This window comes from Corapipo altera, unplaced genomic scaffold (assembly GCF_003945725.1).
Source record: "Corapipo altera isolate COAL_440 unplaced genomic scaffold, ASM394572v1 44, whole genome shotgun sequence".
Taxonomy (NCBI): Eukaryota; Metazoa; Chordata; class Aves; order Passeriformes; family Pipridae; genus Corapipo; species Corapipo altera.
Window position 1 is genome coordinate 1,047,987 of NW_020884880.1, and position 20,696 is coordinate 1,068,682.

The following is a 20,696-nucleotide window of genomic DNA, read 5'->3' on the forward strand; positions in this document are numbered from 1 at the left end:
ACAGTCAAGACTCTCAGATACTGCCCCTTATATTGGTGTCCTAAATCATCTGTCAAGTAGCTGGTGCCATACTCACTCCCACAGTTTCCAATTCAGAATGTAAAATGCAATTATAAAATTATGTGAGGTTTTATGCAGATAAAAGGCAACATTTTCGGCAACTGTGCAAATTTTAGTGGGAACTTGGCCAGAACTGCAAGTGTGTTCTCCCACTCTGAATATCTCTGGCACTGTCAATATGAAAAGTTAGTCTATGATGTCTTCAGAGTGTTAACATCTTGATGTCCTTTCTGCAACTCCTAGTGATGCAATTAAAGAGAGGCCAATCCATAGATAATACAATATTTATGTGAAATGTCTTTAAGAATACAGAGTTGAGGTGACACCATGGAGTTCAGGTCATACCAAACCAGGTCAGGAAACAGGACAGCTTGAAATGGGCCCTTTTGCTGCAGCTTCCAGGTCCTGGGATGATTTTTAGTTTGACTGTGTAATCACACTGTTGCATCCGTCTGAGGTCCCTAAAGTCATGTGTTCCTTTACCTCAGCTTCAGAACCCAAGGAACTGAGAGAAACTGATACCCCCCAGCCTAGCTCCTTTTTAAAACATCCTTGGCCAGCTGCATTCCAGCAGGCAGCAGGATTAACTGCCTCAGCATGCCAAGAGTTTATCAATATGCATTAAAGTTTCTCTTCCTTGCACTTTACAAAACTCATTCCAGCAAATAAGTAGGGATGGAAATGCTTTTCTTCTCACTTCCACTATTCACTAGGCACCAGCATTCAGAGAAAGGATAAACTGACAATTTAGCTATAATGTAGGAAAAAGGCAACCAGGAAACCACCAACATTTTTAGTTGTTTTGATTTCATTTCATGTTTTAATCCAGCTAAAAACTAAAATGCTAATGGTCCACTTGAGTACCTCAAACAGGAGCAGAGACCGCAACAAACCTCTTTTAACTAGTAACTCCTACTATTCAGTACAAGACAGATGAATTTCACAGAGGCAATAACTGAGGAGACACAGCAGAAGTTGTACTTACAGTGTTTCTGTGAGGAGATGGAAAATAGCCTTGAAGCAACAGAAGTCAGCCACTTGAAGAAAAAGAAAGAAATTCATGAGAGGGCTGCAAGTGCCCGGCAGCTGTTGGATGCTCCAAGGATGCTGGAATTACACTGCACAGGGACGACTCTGCCACTGGCAAAGCAGCAGCAGCAACAGCTGAACTCAGGTCGGTGGAAGGGTGGAGGGAGCTGTGGCTGTGGCAGCCCCACCTCTTTCTGCAGCAGTCACCAGTGTCAGCCCAGGCTGGGCTGGGGCCTCACCTGGAGAGACTGCCTTCGTGGGGGTGGGTGTCAGGGAACGGGAGAGGGAGAGGACTGTCAGAGGGAGGAAAACACAATGGACAGCAAATCTTTCTCTGAATCAGTAACATGAACACTCTCATTTAATGAACTCCCATTTCAAAAACCTAGGTTTCCATTCATGTTCCTGTTTGCCCACCAGAACATGTAGGGACAATGTTTGAAGTAATGGAAAAGGATAAATATGTAGTAAAATTGGGTCTATAAAGGTTCATAATATGCTTTGGTGGACTTGAACATGATAGGAACAGCCTGTTATTTCAAATGGAAATATAATGATTACTGTCTAAAAGCCAGTATATACAGTACTTAAACACAAATACAAATCTGCTCTAAAAGGACAGTGTTCAGAATAATTAGGTATCTTCTGGAAGCCTTTGCAGCCAAGCAATACCAACATCATTTCAAAATCTTGCTTCAAAAAGTAAGCCATGTTTGAACCTAGACAGTCATATAGACAAAAATATATGCAAGACTGGAATACAGTTAGCTTATCTCTGAACTCTTTGTATCATTGAAAGGAGCTAAAGCGCTATTAGGTATAATTACTGCTTGAAATTCTAAGGCAGCTTCCATAACCAAAGAGGTTAAAGTATTCGGAAGGCTGTAGAAAGAACCTACCTTTAAGAAAGCTCCTTCATATCACTAATAAAAAATAACATTCAATAAGTTTTCAGGTTAAGAAAAGCTTTTCCCTTTTAGTTTGTTTTATGCACTATTGAATTTATTAGTGTGATCAATCTCACAGCCAAATTTCAAAGGCATTTGAAGACATGTAAAGAAGTGGACAGTCACACAGCTGCTTGGTTATGGCATCAATTCCTTCTTCTCATTTCATTCCCGCTTAAAACATCCACATGTAGTAGCACAGGATAGTGGTGCAAACACAGTGATTTCATTTTAATCCAACAGCCACTGATGGCAGCCTTCAATAACATTTCTTCATTCTACAGATTTATTTTTATCATTCTCCTCTTGCTTTTCCTAATCTAGTTAATAAATCCACCATTTTTAATCTTAAAACAAGATATTCCTAGAACACAACTACAGTAATTAAAATGCTAAGGAACAGATTTTTCTTAGAAAAACCCTTTTGAATAAAAAGATCTCTTTTTAAAATGCCACCTCATCAACAATGTTCTCTATTTATGTTAAAATTCTTCGGTAATATCTAAAAAATGTCAAAATTATTCTGAAGGCTGACTTTCATATTTCATTTTCCTTTCTGGTGTTATGCATCTTGTCAGTCAAGCACTGAGGGATCATCATCTGTGGGAGGATGCCACCTGGAACAAGGATTTAAGTTGACAGAAATCAAAATTATTGGCAAATAATAATCATGTGGAATGTTATGTGAAGTTTGTAGGATGGAAGCACCACAAAGACAGACACTGATCATGTTTATTAAGTAAGTACTGTTATTACAATTTCTATTTCAGAACAAGTAAGGTCAAGGAAAGTCAATCTGTGACCACCTTTGTAAAATCTAACGTACCTGAAAGCTACATAAAAGCTTGGGCTGAAGGGAAAAGCCCTTAAAACCAGGGACCCTGTCCAAGGACCTGGGAAAGCAGACTTTTTTGAGCTAGTGACTAAATATAAAGGGGATTTAGAGAAAAATTGTGTTGTGTTCTTCGTTCTGCAGGGGTTCAGGAAGAATTCCAAAGATGCAGCATATGCCACATGTAAACCTACAGCCTCCAGCACAGCTATTTAACACTTAAGTTTTATGAGATGGCTCATGGCTCATAGTAAAAGTGACTATTTCTTTGATTTTTAATTTTTTAGAATAGACAAACCTTGGGCAAGATAAAATGTTTCCCTCAAAATTCTGCCAACATCAATAGTATTTCTATAGCATGTATTTTAAACTGTTGTACTTCAGCTTATTCGTTATGGCAGCTGAGGTGCCTCCATCTAGTGGGACTTTATTGTACTGAAGAGTGTATCTTTGGCATTGGTTAGATCTCTTTATCTTTTTTAATAAAACTGTAAAATTAATAGATCAATATTTTAGAACATTTGGACCTTGGGTATGTTGGTGTAGTTATTTCTTTTAATTACAAAGACTGTCATGCCAGCTTCCCAGCATTGCAATGAACCATTGTGTGGATGTTCAGAAAGGCAAGGACATGAATACCTGACTTGCATTTTTTAATTATTTCAACTCTACTTTAAATAAAGCTGTGTTGCTAAAATATTTCAGCTTAATTTCCACATATTTCCATTGAAGTTAGTTCTTTCCTAGACTGAGAAGAACAGCACATATAGCACAAATTGCAAAAAACTGCTAATGGAAATTTTAAAATTGTTGAGGAAAGAGATTTTATGGCTTCCTCTTGTTAGAGTTGATGACAGCACTCTACGTAATGATTTATATCATGAGAGAAAAGAAATATAGTGGTAAAACTGTGATTTGATGTAGTTGTGATTTTCAAGCAACAAGTATGTGAAGTACACAGTAAGAACAGAAAGAGTAGGAACTGAAGCATTATTTAGCATGGAACTCAGAATACACATTGACTATGTATAAATCCTTTTGAGGACCTTTAAAATGCTATCAGCCTTTTGTATGACTGAATTATAGATATCTCTGTGACACAGGCACACTCATACGTAAAAAAGATTGATTCACTGAAGATAAAGAATTGAGTCACCCTCTGCATCACTCATTAGCAGCTTCTGAAGCAACGAAATAACAGAGTGATGTTCTGCCACCAGGTTTGACAGTGAAGTGCTCACAATCCTGCTACTGAAGATCAAGTATGACACACACGCTAGTGATAAAATCACTGCTGCCCTGGCATAAGAGAAAGTCTCTTTAGAGGACCAGATGCATTTCTGAAGCAAAGTATTTAGACAATGAAACATCTAAATATCCTCAAACTTCAGAGTTTTATATTATTCCATTTCAGTAATTCTTAGCATCATTTACGTGTGATGAGGCACTTAATGGTATAAAAGGTTCCAGAAAATGCACAATGGCACATTTCAAACTAAATATTATTTAATGTCCTGCTGGTATGAGCTTGCTGGTATGAGCTTGCTTTGTGTTGAAACAAATCCAGTGTTATATCAATAAATTTAACATTTTCAACTCATAGTATACAGCTTTTCTTTATTTCTCTTTTTTGAGGTTGAGTTGTGGATTGATTACATAAGTTGAATTAACATTGGTGAGTAGCTCTGCTGGTATCTCTGGGCCAGTTAACCTGTTAATCTTGTGCTGTGTATTAGGGAAGTTCAGCACACTGCTTTTAAGGCTCTGCTAAGTGGACCAGCTACAGATCCTGCTCTCAATAGTTGTAGTGATTCCACAGGACTAAATTCAGAGAGTATGTACCACAAAAGCAGAACAAAGCACAAAAACAAGGGGTAATATCATATATACTTGTATTGGCGTCCAAGAAGAACTCTGGGCCTATGACTTGATCCTTTAAGAACTTTGCTGATAAACTTCTTGCCATCTGCAACTTCCCTGCACTTTCTTCATCTGACTTAGGAGCTCTTTTGCTTATCTCCTTTTTTTCTGTTCTTTTCTATAGAATGCTGACATCATATGCTTTACTGAAGTCACAGTAGCACAATCTAACTTTTGCATATGTAAAAACTTCTGAACCTTGCCTACTATTCAGCTTGACTGACAGCTCCTTCTGTATTATGAATCATAAATCTGGACAAAATGTTCTGTTGTTTGTACTATGAACTGGCATGGTAACACAGAACAGAAAGGTCCTCCTGAATGACAGGGCCTAGTTCCCTGCCAGTACAGAAAGCTCTGTTGTACAATCACCTCGTACATTCATGAAGGGTATATTTTTGCTCCCACTAATTCCATGAAAAAGCTGTTTCATAATTTGATTGCAGTAATGACTAGAACAGTGTTCTAATTTCCTGATACATTTATTACTGAACAGTACACATCTGTTTGTTCTTGTGTTTTTGCCCTGAAAACTAAATGGTTTTCATCCTTCATGTTTACCTTCCTGATATATTTATAGACAGCACTTGTGTCTCCTCTCTGATTTTGTTTTATTGAAGTAAACAAGCTGAGCCATCCTAAAATCTGTTCTTATGAAAGACTGGTGATGCTCTCTGGTGATGCACCTAACTTTCTTCTATCTCTCTGTCACTTCAACCTTAGCTCAGCTATAGAACAATTGATTAGACATTTTCACAGTACCCCAAATGAGATTTCACCAGGGCCTTAAACAACGACATTAATACCTCCCTACTTTAAATGAAATACATCTCCTGATATACATCTCCCTTGTCATGGTTTAATCCCAGCCAACAACTAAGCACCACACAGCCGCTCCCTCACTCCCCCACCAGCAGGATGGAGGAGAGAATCAGAAGGGTAAAAGTCAGAAAACTTTTGGGTTGAGATAAAGACAGTTTAATAGAGAAAGCAAAAGCCATGTACACAAGCAAAGCAAAACAAGGAATTCATTCATCACTTCCCATGGGTAGGAGGATGTTCAGCCATCTCCAAGAATGCAGGGCTCAGTCACTCATAACAGTTACTTGTGAAGACAAACGCAGTCACTCCAAATGTACCTACCCCTTCCTTCTTCCCCCAGCTTTTATGACTAATAATGATGCCACATAGTATGAGATATCCCTTTGATCAGTTGGGGTCAGTTGTCCCGGCTGTGTCCCCTCCCAACTCCTTGTGCACCCCCAACCCACTCTGGTAGGGTGGGGTGAGGAGCAGAAGAAAAGGCCTTAGCTCTGTGTAAGCGCTCTCAGCAATTGCTAAAACATCTCTGAATTATTAACACTGTTTTCAGCATGAATCCAAAACACAGTCCCATCTTAGCCACTGGGAAGAAAATTAACTCTATTGCAGCCAAACTAGTGCATTTCTGTACTTAGGATGATTCCTAAGCATATATCGTTTTGAGATTTCATGAGTATGGTCTTACTGATTTTATCAGGACTACAAAAAATATCAAATAAGACTTCCTATAACAAACCCTTTAAGGCTTATATTTTCCTTTTCAACTTTATTTGTGGCTATCTCACTTCACAATTTCTCTCCTAACCCCCATATTCTCATTCCTTCCCAGGTGATACTGTATCAAATGTTTTAGAGTATTAATATAGCAAATGTAAGTTTTTCCAAAGCTTTGCAATGAGACTGAGACCAGGTTTTAGGGTCTGTGGTTGGCCAGGTCACTTTTCTTCTTGTCAAAGATAAACAATTACAGTCTAAGTTCAGCCCGACTCATTTCAAAGGCTTAACAGAGAGAGATGGGGATCCACAGGCAGCCACTCATGATGTAGCTTGTCCTCTGGAGACAGCTGTCACCAGAGAGTACAGGAGTTTCACCCAACAAGCCCTGAGCTGGGACCCCTCAGTTAAATGCCTCAAGGACAAGGCCAGACCCATGTTTGCTATTTTCCAGTCATAAGATTCTTAACAGATCAGTTCAAAACACTTGCCACTGGATTTTATGTATTACCTATTTTGGAACCGTAAATGAAGTCCCCGTGATCTGAAAGCACGATACGGGAGTTTTGCATTTTTTTTGCTGCTGTAATAAATTCTTTTCTGCTATTCACATGATCCATCTTGCCTTGCGCCTTGGGGTGAAACCGCTTTGGCACTGAGGAAAGGCTACATTGAATTTGGGGGACTTAGGCTAGACAACAGCCACATCGTCTCCTACTCTTCTATTTATATCACTGAAAGATTTTCTGTTCTAAGTATTCCATAACAGTAGGATGCAAGCATGTCCAATGAGGAGAAATTAAAAGCATTTTGAGCTGGAATAGAGTATGTAGTTGTTAAAAATAACATGGAGCGGCAGAAAAAGCAGGTCAGTAACAAGAACAGAGCGCAAAGCTTGTGAACATGTTTAGGCGCTGCGAGGGGCAGCTCACTCCCGCCGCCCCGGGGCTCGAAGGCGCCGCCGGGCTCAGGCGGACCGGGCCGGCACTGAAGCGGCGGCTGGGCCGGGCTGGGCCGGGCCGCGCCTGCGCACCCGCGGGGCCGGAGCGGGGCCGGGTCTGTGCTCCCCGAGCGGCAGCGGGAGCTCCGGGAGCGCCCGCTCTCCCTCAGGCCCCTTGTCGTTCTCGCAGCCCGCGGGGCCCGGGCTCCTCCCGCCATGGTGCGGTGCGGCGCGGCGGTGCTGCGGAAGGTCAGTGCGGCCGGCCCGAGACACGGCGAGGACGGTGCCGCCGGCGGGGCTGGGGCGGCGGGGAGGGCTCGTCCTCTCCCGGGGCCTCTGCGGGAGTTCACGTGGCCCGGGCCGGCGCAGGCCCCGGCGCTTGGCTCCGGCAGGACCCTCCCGCGCTGCCGGGGCGCCTCACTGGGGCCGGCGGGGCCGGGACCGGGTTATGGTGCCCGCGGTGATGCCCCACGCGTGTCTCGGGCCCGGGGGCTCGCCCGTCCCGCCCCGCTGCCCGGGGCCATGCGGGCCGCGAGTGTCGCTGCCGGGGAAGATATGTCAAACACTCACTAAAAAATATTTTGGAGTTTTACGCGCCTGGTTTCTGGACTGTTATTTATTGCCATCAGAGTTCTGTCCAAGCCGTTTTACACGCGTTTTTGTAAAGCAAAATATGAACAGAATATAATACTGATACTGAAACTTGTTTTGTTAGTATGGCAACTTCATAGACGATTTGCGGGTCTATGTGAGAGGAGGAACTGGTGGAATGGGTCACCCTCGTCTGGGAGGGGAAGGAGGAAGAGGTGGTGATGTCTGGTTTGTCGCCCGAGAAAGAATCACCTTAAGGGGCATTAAGGAGAAATATCCCCACAAGCGATTTGTAGCTGGAACAGGAGCCAACAGCAGGTAAGAGTCAGGTTGATGAAAGCTGTTACACACAACGTTTCCAGAAAGCAAAATGTTAGCTTAAGTTACTAAGCCTGATTTAATTTTTCCTAGTGTTAGAGCTCTAAAAGGTGAAAAAGGAAAAGATCGTGAAGTTCATGTGCCTCCTGGAATTTCACTTGTTACTGATGATGGCAAGCAGATTGGTAAGAACATTTGCTTTATTTTAATGTATCTGGTATTTGTCACATTTATTGATAACATTAGCATATTTCTAACACTACGATGGTTTAAGGTTAAACATTTCTCAAAATAGATGTGTGTTTTTCTTTGTTTGGACAAAGAGTTGATAAACAAATACGCTGTAGAAATTGTTGGGAAAGCAGGGACCCCTTCCAGAAATTGGCAGCAGTTAGTTTGTATCACTAAATGCAACAGAAAGAAAATTGCTTTGCAAAGAAGTGTTAAAGGCTGGGAGGCAGTGATCCTCCACAGAACCATTCAAGACCTCACATAACTTATGTCTCCATAAACCCAGGTAAGTGTCTCGATAAGTTTACTGAATTATGACAGTGCTTAAGAGACAAAGATGCTTGCTGAATGTCAATATTTCAGGTTACTTAAAAGACATAAGTGTTTTTTACTCTTTCTTTTAAAGAGTGGTGCTCGGTAGTAACCAGGAAGATCAGTTTCAATACAGTGTTCTTGAAATAGCTCTCAGTGGTTCCTTTGCCGTTTTTCAGAGTTTTTCTTCTCACACTATTTAGAATTCAAACTAAATTCATAGATTACCCTGATTTGGATGTTTAGCTAAAAGTGTGTGGCAAGAATTGTTTATGATGTAGGCATGTCAGTGTCTAAAGGTATCCAAATGTTGCCTTTTTTTTTAATTTTAATTATTCTGACCCTAAGGGAGATATCAAAGCCTGTATCTTAATGAAAAAATACAGCAAATTCTTCAGACGTTGTGTAGCCACATCTCTACCAATGCAGATTTTTCGTGGTATTCTTGGATTCAAATATTGGAGGCTTCAGAACCACCATCACTGTCTTGGCCATACTTTGCCTGCCTGTACCTATCACTTTCCTTGAGGTGACGAACTGTATGACAGAGGGTAATGCTGGGGTGTGATTGCTTTCATTTGTTTCCAAAGAGGGAGAAACACTATGACCTTGAAGGCACAATTCTTGCAAGGAACCATACAGAAAATTTTCTTGTAATCAGAGTCATTTAAGTGGTAAATCACAACTGAACTACTGCAGGGAATTGTGCTTTTTCACTACTGAATTTATTTTCAGGAGAGCTTAATGCAGCAGGAGAGAGATTCTTAGCAGCTCGTGGAGGTCTTGGAGGCTCTTTGGCCACAAACTTTTTGCCTTGCAAAGGTCAGAAGCGAATTATTCATCTTGATTTGAAACTTATAGCAGATGTTGGCTTAGTTGGGTAAGTACTGTAGTTTGATATTAGAAAAAAAAATAAATTTCAAATGTGATTTCAAAGACATTTGAGAGTTTGGAGGATGAACGTTATCGTGCATTTGCATTGTCACTTAAATTATTTGCAGTTTGCAAAAATCAGATTGAATTTAATTTTAAAATTTGTAAAGTATTGGTTATGCTTTTGTGGAAGAAGAGCTTAATGAATCAGGGTAATATATAATTAGTAATATAATTGCATTTAGCAATTGCAATGATTATCAAAATACTATTAGCTAATGTTTATGAAGTAAGTAGGAGGTGCAAAACAGAGCCAAGAGCACTATCTGTATTGCATGTTTGAGCATGCTTGACTTCATGGTACTGGCACAAGTGGATCCTTGTAGTAGTAGTTTTAAAGAGAGTTCCAAAGGCTGTGTTGCCTACTCTCCCCAGTAAACAGCTTGGAATGTTGGAAGGAAGTGATTACAAACTAGAATAGTAGGACTTGCTTTTCCATGTTGCTGCTTTATAGCAACACAGATAAATATATTTTTATTTGACGAAAGCTTTCAACAAACTACAGTTGTAAAAGTGTTGGTCTGCTCAGCATCAGCTACACATAGGTCAGCTCCATGGTCCTTATTAATAAAAACCATAGGAAACATGAAATAACAAGGAGTTCGAGTGGAAGTAGTCTGATTCGTATATACCAGTAAAGAATGGAAAGATGCTTGAAGACAGCATGGTTTTCTAGCTGTGTTTTTCTTTTTTCTTATTAGAAATAATTCTGTTAATATAACATTTATCTAAAGTTATGTAATTTTTGAGTGATCTTCAGGAATTACGGAGTTTTTTTCTTGGTTTAAAGTGTGTGAAAGTATAGGAGTTCTATGACACTGATGCTTCTTTAATCTTGCATTTTGGCTTTTATTTTAGCTGACAGTTTCCCTTCAAAATGGATTAGAAAAACCATTATCAGTCAATTAGAGGAGCATATAATTTTCTTATTGAGAATATGAATCAGCCTCTGATAGTTTGCGGCTGTACTTTGATCTCTTTGTGTTTGTTAGTTTTACTTTTTTGCAAGTGGTTTGCTATTAGATCAGGTAAAAACAACATGTAGACTTGAGAGAGGCCCATCAGGTTTGAGTACAGGTTGTGATGTGTTAGTCTAGGTTGCAACTTCAAAGAACATATTGTACCTCAGTGGAACCAAAATGCTCACTTGAGGAGATGACCAGAGTAACCTTCCGGAATGTCTTTTAAGCATCTTCCATCATCAGAGTGCATTAAAACTACCCTCAATAGTTTCCCTGTTATAACAAGTCATTAGGTTGCTTTCTTTTTTTAAGAGAGATTTTTGTACAACCCCTTTATGAAGGCCCTTAATGTAAACCAGTCTTGTTAACAGGACATGGTTCTGCAATGTTCAAGTGGAGAGTGTATGATTTTCTGTGGGACACATGCCTTTGTATCTTGTGACCAACGTTCAGTTGCCTATAGACACGGTGTTCTTTGATCACTGTTGCCTTGAAATAGTGTGATGAACATCTGGCTGTGAATTTGACTGGAACACAAGTCTTGTGTTGTCTTTCTGGAGGAGGTGTGAAGAATGTGGTCTGTCCTTTGATGTCAGCATTAACTTAAAGTCTGACATAGATGAAGGCTGTTGTGTCTTTTACAGCTCAGGTTAATCTTTAAAAAAGTGTGTGCTACAATTTCAGTTTTAACTTGGGTTTCCATTTCAGTGGGTAGATGTATTCTGTGAAGAAGCTTTTGTAAAAGGTAGCGTATCCCTAAAGGAATATTTTTGTTGTGATGTGCAAGCATAGCTATGCCTTGTAAACAAAAGTCAGGTCTGCACAGATCAACTCCAAAATCTTCACTGGTGTTCTTTTTAGTTTACCTGGTAACAAAGCAGGTTAGTGCTAATTTCAGGATCCCTCATACAACTTTGATGCCCTAAAAGCATACACAAACTTGGCGTGTCTGTGTCTATGTACACAAAGTCCCTCTCTCTCTCACAGAGTTGGTTTGCTTTGCTATATTAGCTAAACTGTAGCACAGATATCATCGGTACTTAAATTGTAGGATTTCATGAACCATGATTTGTATGCCAAAAGACTGTAAGTCCAACTGATAAGATGTTCTTGCATGACAGGTTTTAGAATGTAAGCATAATTTACAAAATTAGCTATAGGACATGAAGACTGAATTCAAATAGACCTGGATGGTCATGCTGTATTTCTGTCTGAGTGACTTTGAAAGATTTACCTTAAATCTATTGTACGTGTATTTATGTAACTCACCTGCCTCCATTCTTGGGAAGTATTGTTGGATTTAGAAAAATTAATCTGATTTGATTTCAAAAGATAAATCCTACCGATCGGGGTAGTAAATGAGTGCAAAAATGAACTGATAGCATTGAATTTCAATAAGATAATATAGTGCATTTGAAAATAAAGTATGCAGGAATCACATACTTGTTTATTCAGTGTATAAATCTCAACTTCCTTTCTAGGTTTCCAAATGCGGGAAAATCATCCTTGTTAAGCAAGATTTCTCATGCCAAACCTGAGATTGCAAGTTATGCATGTAAGTTGATACTCTTATTTTTAGAGCAGTAATATTTCACGAAAGCAAGAAATCTTTTCTCTGACTTGGTCTGCAGGTTTATAGTAAAGAACAGGAGATAACCATGTTGCCTGATTTTTAATTGCATTAAATACTTCAAAATTATACTTGCTGTTTCAGTGTCTAGTTCTTTTAACCACCTCAGAATTTCAAGTGTACACCCTCATAGTATTTCAACCTGTGAATGCAGGGTCTATTTATTTTCATCTCAGCTCATTTTATTCCATCTGAGATGCACCATCTCTATGGTGTATAATATCCTCAGTCTACTGAATATGTACGGTCAAGTTCCTTTGAATTTACATCTTGTATGCTTTGGAATTAGCTGCCACCTGTTTTTGCAACAGAGAAGATTTTGATTTTGAATCTATCCACTGAAAAAAGGACAGAGAATTTTTATTATTTTTCTGTTGGTAAATTAGGATTAGTTGTCTGATTTTCATTAATTAAAAAGCAAGGGTGCAAGTACTGATAATTCTTACCGAACTTCTTGCACCACTGCTGATTCTCTACAGCCTTTTTCTCAGTTTGAAGACTCCTATCTCACTTTGCCTTTCATTATTTTTCCCTGTTTAGAAGCTATTCTGTCATCTGGATAATAATTTTTGTGTCTGAGACTTCTCTAGCTTCACTGTTCCCTTTTTGGGATGATGTAACAGAACTGCAGAGAGAGACAAGGTTTGGTGAACCAGTGGGGTTTTTGAGTGTTGTGGTTTTTTTCTCTCTCGTTTTACGCTTTCCTTATTCCTTTTCCTTTTTTAATTTTTTGCTACTGAAGGTTTGTTTTTTAAATATAGTGACAAAGTCCTACAACATTTAAATGTTTTGTAACATAAACATTTTTTTAAATGTTAAAACCAGTTTTGTTTTCTTCCCTTTGTCTTTTTTCCCTTGTCACAGTTACAACAGTACAACCTGAACTAGGAAAGATCATGTATGCAGATTATAAGCAGGTTGGTATGAAGGTTCACTCTGATTGTTTGTTAAAGTTATATATAATGATTAGTTATGTTGCTTAACATAATTTCAGAAAGAGAATGAAAACTTGTAGTTATTTTTATATGTGTTTCTATAATTGTACATATCAATTACAATTACATGGGCATAACAAGGGTTTTGGAAAAAGTACTATTTCATGAAGTAATAAGAAAAAAGCTTAATAGCCAAATACAATAATATGACATAGAGCTGATTTCAAGTCACTTTAGTCAATGGCTTCTCATTTTCCCTTGCCTCCTTTCTGTGGTTCTAATCCTGCCTTATAATCTTAGAGGCCTGAAATTGTTTATGGAATTGAGATTGCTGTGTCTTTGTATACTATTACTAAATTCAGGACTTTGAAAAAATTACTGTTTCAGAGACTAGCCTGTTTATTTAGAAGCAACAAATTTTCTGCAAGTTGAGAGCTCTGGACTGAATGAGTCATTTTCAGAATGGATTGTGGATAGTGCTAGGTTTGTCCAATAGCTGCAAATCTACAGTAGTAAATGATGGGATTTTGTGAATATAACCCAGCTATGATAACTTCCTGTTATGGTTTTCTAGGTTGACTGATCTTTCTTTTGTAGTTTGTTTTTTGCATTTGTGGTTTTTGTTGGTTGGGGGGTTGATTGTTTGTTTTTAATAGAAAACTAAAATAGTGTGACATGATAGTGATTGCCTTAACAGCCAAGATAGTGCACTACCTGAGAGGTGAGGTACCTGGGTCTAGTTCCTTTTGTGGTAGGCTGGAGAAGGACTGCTGGAGCTACTGCCCTACCACCTTAATTTTTGTAAACTGTGTTCCACCCAGCTTCTTCAGATAAAGTTGTCAGGTAGCTGTGTGGTGCCTGGAATCCTTTCTGCAGTATCTGCTTGGAGGAGAAACCAGTGCTAAAAAGTTAAACTCTTAGATTTTGGACCCCAACTTCATATAAGGTTACAGCAAACATTTTCATTCCTCAAGCTTGAATCTTCTTTGATGTGCTTTTATGTTATTTTTGAAGTGCATGATACATGCAGCACTGGAGTCATCACTTCCAAGATAAAAGGCAAATTCATAAAAGGGTTTCAGATGAGTTAACCAGAAAAGCATACTCCTCAGATGTGAACCAATAATCTTAGGGGGATTCAGTAGCTGATGCTTGAAACTTTCATTTAACAAACTTCAACAAAACTGTGTATTAAAGGAAGTAAGTCTAGTTTGTCAGATTTGCCCTTAGACATATTGCATCTCTACAGGCAAATCTTTTTATATTAACTTTTTTTACTAGTTTAGGGTAGCTTATCCTAGAAAACTGTATGCAAATAAATGGGATTTTTCGTAGCCTTTTTAAAAAACTGTCTTCCATGAATGAGGACCTCTTTTTCTTGCTAGTCTGTCTTTCTCCAGCAAGAGATCTACTTGCACTCCTGGCTTTTTGTTTGAAGTCTGTTTCTTGTCATAGACAATGACACTTTTTGTTGGCTATTTTTACGGTTCCTAGTATTTATACTACGGTGTTGGGTGCTATATAGGAACTATATGGACAAAATGTCTCTTTCCTAAAGTCAAGGGAACTAGTGGTTTTGATCACAGGGAACATCTGTGAGTAACAGGAAGTACTCTCAGCATTGCAACTGCTGAAATCAAAACAACGTAAGCAACATAATTAGGAGCAATACTTGAGGCGTCTTTCCTGTATCACTCAAGGAACAATGACTCATTATTTTTTTTCCTACAGAACATTATTATTTTTAAAGAAATATCTAGGAATTTGCTTATTTTATCTTAGTACATTATAAAGAAGTAAATACATGCGAGTTACCTGGTGCTGCCCGTCAGAAAAGACACAAAAGTAGAGGATCTGAGTATGACTTTGGTTTAAGGTCTTAGTACCAGATCATGAAAACTAGCAGAAGCATTTTCATTTTCTGCCAGACTATCTGAGTCACCTCTGCAATAGGTAGCACACAGGAGATTTTATTGTATGCTGGCTTTGGGCATTGTTTAATTGAATCCAGTTGCTGTCTAATGGGTATTAGGTTTGAAGACCCTACTTTTGCTCTTCTTTACTTCAGTATCTGCCTTAGCTTTCTGTGACTTACTGAGTAGCTGTTTTGTGGGTTTTATTATTCTGCTCTTTTTTGGTCTGTCTCAGCTCTTCTTTACGACTGTGTACAACCCTCTCAACCAGCAGAGAAAATGATAAGGTCCCTGTCCTTTGGAGCAGTCTTTGCTGGGCTCTAGTTGGAAGCTGATTGACTAATCAAAATCTTACTTGAGCTGAAGGTCAGAAGTCAAATTCTTGTAGCTTCTCACGCTCAGGGGAACAAGGTTAAGTGGGTTTGTATTTGGAGTAATGATCCTCTGTAGCCACAAGGAACAGACTTTATTTTGTTTTCCAGTGACAGTTTGAATTCTATACAAATGTGATAGCCTAATCTTCTTGCCTTTCGGAGTCTGTTTTATTCTCAGGTAATAGCTAAATTTTGCAAGACCTGCTGAGGTATTACTACCCTCTATTTTCTGCTTTGCACACAGCCATAAATAAATAGATGGGGGAAACACGAAGAGCACAGGTCTGTGTAATAGCAGCATTTTGTTTGATCTGCTTCTGATGACAGTTGAAGCAGCCAATACATATTGCTTTACCTTTTGTTTATTTAAAATGATAATTGCTGTTGATAGTTTGAAATCCCTGGTTTTGCTTGTTGGAAATATTTGTTTTGAAACTTTTGTTTTCCTAGATTTCAGTAGCTGATCTCCCAGGACTGATTGAAGGTGCACATGTAAACAGAGGGATGGGCCACAAATTCCTCAAACATATAGAAAGAACCAAACAGCTGCTTTTAGTTGTAAGTTAAATAAAATATACAGTTTATTAAAATCAAAGGCAGTGCAGTAAATAAAAAGCATCTTAATTGCAGTGTAGTTGGAATTTAGGAAATCATTTGTAATTTGCATGTTTTATGATAAATATAGCTGTAATACTGCTTACAGAGTGGAACACTCAAACAACTGATGATAAATTAAATCTTTAAATACAATTTGTCGTGGAAAATTGCCAATTAATTTAGATCATGGAAGTGTTCCAAGCGTAATTAAAGCATGGAGCGATTTTTTTCTCTTTTTTTTTTCTATAAGGTCCCCTTAAGAGGTTTGAAAAAAACACCTTTGAGAAACACTGTATCAGAACTAACCAGTTTGTGTTTCCAGTGTCTATGATGTTAGTTTGGTGTATAGTTGCCCTCTGTTATTTGCCCAGGAATGAAGGCATGTACGTGAACATCCCACTGCAAAGTAGTTGATGAAGAGTACCTTGACACTGTAACATAATTTACTACCACAACGCTTATTTTTGTGTAACTTTTTCAGGTTGATATTTCTGGGTTTCAGCTGTCTCTTAAGACTCAGTTCAGAACAGCCTTTGAAACTATACTGCTTCTAACAAAGGTAAGTTCTCATTTTCCAATTTGACAGTTGTAGTTATGTGTTGAGCCAAGAAAATGGCTCAGTTTTGATCAAGAAACTTTCAAATGTTAGTGTGTCTTCTGGATTTAATGTAAGGCCAGTTAACAAACTCATGATTTTCCAAAATCATGAAGTCTATTTTTACCTGTCCAGGTGAAACTGCTCCAGTTTCTGTTGGGCACAACATAATTAATAATAAAATTACTTAATCTGCGCAGCATATGGGGTATTTCTTACAGTCAAGTAAAGGTAATAAGACACATAATTTTCAGTTCACCGGTCTGGTATCATTTTAGGAAGCAGAAGTACATGTGTGTAGTTAAATACTTGCCTTGATGCCCTGACTGCACAGCCTAAGAGAGGTGAGACATCAGGCCCCAGCTTTGCAAACTTTCACTGTTTCCATCTCTTAACTATGCTTCTGATTAAAATAATACATATCATGTAATGTCAGATTCATCTCTGTGTGACTTAAGTTGATGAATCTTCTGAATTTCAGCTATTGCTGTTTATTTTTAGTTTATTCATGATTGTGATTTTCTCATATTAATTGAAGTCCATTAAAATGCTTAAGAATCAGAAAACTTTCCCAAGAATTTTCTTATACATTTTATAGGTCTGAAGTTTTTCTGAAATTGATTTTTTGCTTGTGGATATCAGAAAAAAACAAAAACCAAAACTGTCCTTTTAATAAGAGGCTGTTTCAGAATGAGCTAGCCTGTTTACCTGAAATCTGTCTTTGAGCAAAAAAATGACTGAATCACTTATTCTCTTTTATCAGACTGCTTTAATATATCAGCCTTGAGCACCCAAGTCAATCTCACAGCTGTCTAGGCATGAAAGGCTATTTAGGCAATTAAACAAAAGAGAAAGGACATGTAAAATTGAAGTAGCACTTTTTAAACTACAAATACTTATTAAGGTGAATTTTCTTTTCTTTTAAGGAACTGGAGCTGTACAAAGAGGAACTTGTAACAAAGCCTGCACTTCTCGCTGTTAATAAAATGGATTTGCCTTGTGCAAAGGATAACTTGAATGAACTTATGTCACAACTGCAGAATCCTCAGGGTAAATGAAATTTCAACAATACTACTTTGACAAAAGTAGCATTAAGATTTAATTGGGTAACTCTGCATTGGCAAGGAGTTATTTGAAAATGAAATCAGCTAGTAAATTTATTATATGAGCGTATATTTTAAAATCACTTCCTGCATTTAGAGCTCTGTTTATACTCATTGGTAGTTGTATTGGTTTCACTGCTGGGGAAGGATTTTAATAAACTGGAGATATCCTAGACAATCTTTCCCAACTATGAGATGGGAGAGTAAGTTTCCAGTCTAGGTGTCTTGAATAAGAGTAACCTGCATTGAAGGTCCCCTTACAGACACTGACATATATACAATTATATATATATGTATATATATACACATGAAAATTCTGCGCAGATCTATGTAGATTTACTTTAGTTTTACAATTTCACTGGAGTGAATTGCTTTCTATTTTCTGGAGTGTGTAAGAACCAGAAAGGCTGAACACTACTGATCTCCCATATTCTACAACTTGGGATTTCTTTGTACTCATTGGAAGTGTATAGTGTCTTCTCATGACAGATTAAGGATAGTATAACTGCTATGATACTTCTTGTCTTCTGAGACTTTCACTATTTTTTAAAAGACTAATTAAACAAATAATATGTGTTTACTAGTTGCAGTTATGTTTATTACTATGATTTATTAAAGTTTATTTTCTATATTTAATGAGATTTTATGGGCTCTGTAGTGATACAGTATTTGGGGATTGTACTAACTCTTTCAATATGATTTTTCAGACTTCTTACACTTACTAGAGGAAGAAATGATTCCTGCAAATACACTTGAATTCAAAGAGGTAATTCCTGTATCTACATATACTGGAGAAGGAATTGAGGAACTAAAAGCATATATAAGAAAATCCATAGATGAGGAAGCAGAGCGGGAGAATGAAGAGTATCGGAAAAAGAAACTACTACTTTTACAAACTTCCCAAGAAGAAAAAATGAATAGAAGATAGCATTCTTGGAGGGATCCAACACCTTTTAATATTTTTAGTATGTATGTGAAGCTGTTGCTATGCAGACCTTCTATTTATTTGATCTCTCTACCATCACTGCAGAATTCCCTGCTCCCTCCCATTTGTTCCTTAGGCACTTGGGTAGAGTACAGTGGGGAAAAGGGCGAGTTTTTTTGATTTATGTTGGCTGCCTATTCAACAGAGTAAAGACCAAAGTTTGTACAACTCAAAGCAGAGCTGAACAACTGATGATCCCTGGAGTATTTTTTGCCAAATGAGATGAATGGAGGGAACATAACCTTCATAGGTAGCAAAGGAGCAAGTTCAGCCACTCTGCATCTTCGGCCATAGGCATCAGAAACACAAAGGGAAATTTCTCATGGAGAAATTTACCAGGGTCTGGTGTTCCTAAGGTGAGCAGTAGCACAGTTCTGCTGCTGTGACAGGCATTGAATTGTAGGGGTTTTGTTGTTTTTAAGAATTTAAAGAAAAACACAAATAAATGGTTGCAAGGAAATGACTTGTAGAAGCACGAAAAGCAAGGCTGATGTGTAATGTTGGAGGGGTTTTTGACACCTGCTGGTGCCTACTGTAGTCCTCTTAATTGTAAAAATCCTGATTCCAAATTTCCAGGCTTTATTTGTGATTCCTTCCTTTTATGGAGTCGTTGGGTATATGTTACTTTTTCGTGAAGAAAATGATTGCTTTTAAACAGATCTATACATACTGGGGAATAGTTAATGTTATAGATTTTGTATTACAAAAGGCACACTTACATTTTAATTTTTTTTAAAAAGTAGAAGTCCTTTATTGTCAAGGTGTTTTCTACTTCAAAGCTATTAAATGGATAGCAAAGGACAATAAGACTGAATACATCAAAGGCTTCTTAGTTTGGTCTGGTTTTGTTTTGTAACTATGTGTATCAAACCCTGCTTCTCTAAATTTTGTTAAAACAGTCACTGGGAAGAAAGGTATGGTTTCTCATACATTTCTTTTATCTTTGTTATTGGTTCCTATTCTGATTTTCCTCTAGTTTTACTGTGTTTGGGGCTTATATGTTTTCACCAAAGCTAAGTGTAGGCTGTCAATTTTTGATACTCCATTTCACAGACTCACAGATTCAAGTTGGAAAAGACTTCGAGATCGAGTCCAAGCTATGACCCAACACCACCATGTCAACTAGACCATGGCACTGAGTGCTACGTGCAGTCTTTCCTTCAACACTTCCAGGGATGGTGACTCCACTACCTCCCTGGGCAGTCCATTCCAATGTTTAACAACCCCTTATGTAAAGAATTTCCTCCTCATTCCAAACCAAACTTCCCTGGTGCAGTTTAAGACTGTCCTCTTGTCTTACTGCTAGTTGCCTGGGATAAGAATCCAACTACCACCTGGGACATCCAGCCATGCTGGAGAGAGTGCTTCAGCCTGTCCAGCCTGCTGTAGCTAAGGAATTGAGTCAGCCCCATGTGGTTTTGGGGTCTGTTTTGTGTCCTCCCTGCCAGGAAGTCTGGGAGGGCACTGGTTAAGTGCTGCCAGAACGGCATGGAGGACAAGAATCCTGCCAAAACCCTGTGCCAGCTGGGTGTGGGGACAATGTCCTGCTGCAACGAGAGGCCTGATCTGGGTCAGTCATCACAGGGGAACTTGAAGTTACTCCGTTTAGGAGCATTTACCTAGGGAGATAAAAATTGCTAGCTGAGGGCTCTGCAGGCTGGGAGATGCTGATGGAATGGGATAAAACAAAGGAGAAAGCAGTAGTGTAACATTTATTGTGAGACTCTGGCACAGGTTGCCCTGAGAAGCTGTGGCTGCCCCATCCCTAGAAGTATTCAAAGCCAGGTTGGACAGGGCTTGGAGCAATATGGTCTAGTGGTGATTCTGCCAGAGAAGTGGTGGATTCATCATCCCTGAAAGTGTTCAAAAAGTGTGTGGATGTGTCGTATGGAGGCGTAGTTTAGTGGTGGGCTTGGCGGTGCTGGGGGAACGGTTGGACTTGATAGTCTCAGA

The 20,696-nt window shown here is 38.7% G+C and overlaps 1 protein-coding gene across 4 annotated transcripts in view; it reads left to right on the plus strand.

Moving 5' to 3' along the window:
* Positions 1 to 19,569, plus strand: part of LOC113945168 (GTP-binding protein 10-like) — a 53,780-nt gene extending 34,211 nt beyond the window's left edge. For 3 of the 4 annotated variants that reach the window (XM_027639025.1, XM_027639026.1, XM_027639028.1), the window contains 9 exons: positions 7,980 to 8,173; positions 8,267 to 8,358; positions 9,452 to 9,596; positions 12,093 to 12,166; positions 13,106 to 13,158; positions 15,914 to 16,021; positions 16,542 to 16,619; positions 17,582 to 17,705; positions 18,466 to 19,569. In XM_027639025.1, the coding sequence (XP_027494826.1) occupies positions 7,980 to 8,173; positions 8,267 to 8,358; positions 9,452 to 9,596; positions 12,093 to 12,166; positions 13,106 to 13,158; positions 15,914 to 16,021; positions 16,542 to 16,619; positions 17,582 to 17,705; positions 18,466 to 18,686 (1,089 nt within the window). In that variant the 3' untranslated portion in view covers positions 18,687 to 19,569. Of the gene's footprint in view, positions 1 to 7,385; positions 7,514 to 7,979; positions 8,174 to 8,266; positions 8,359 to 9,451; positions 9,597 to 12,092; positions 12,167 to 13,105; positions 13,159 to 15,913; positions 16,022 to 16,541; positions 16,620 to 17,581; positions 17,706 to 18,465 lie in introns of those variants that run through there. The other variant, XM_027639029.1, reaches the window with a different exon arrangement.
* The last annotated feature ends 1,127 nt before the right edge of the window (positions 19,570 to 20,696 follow it).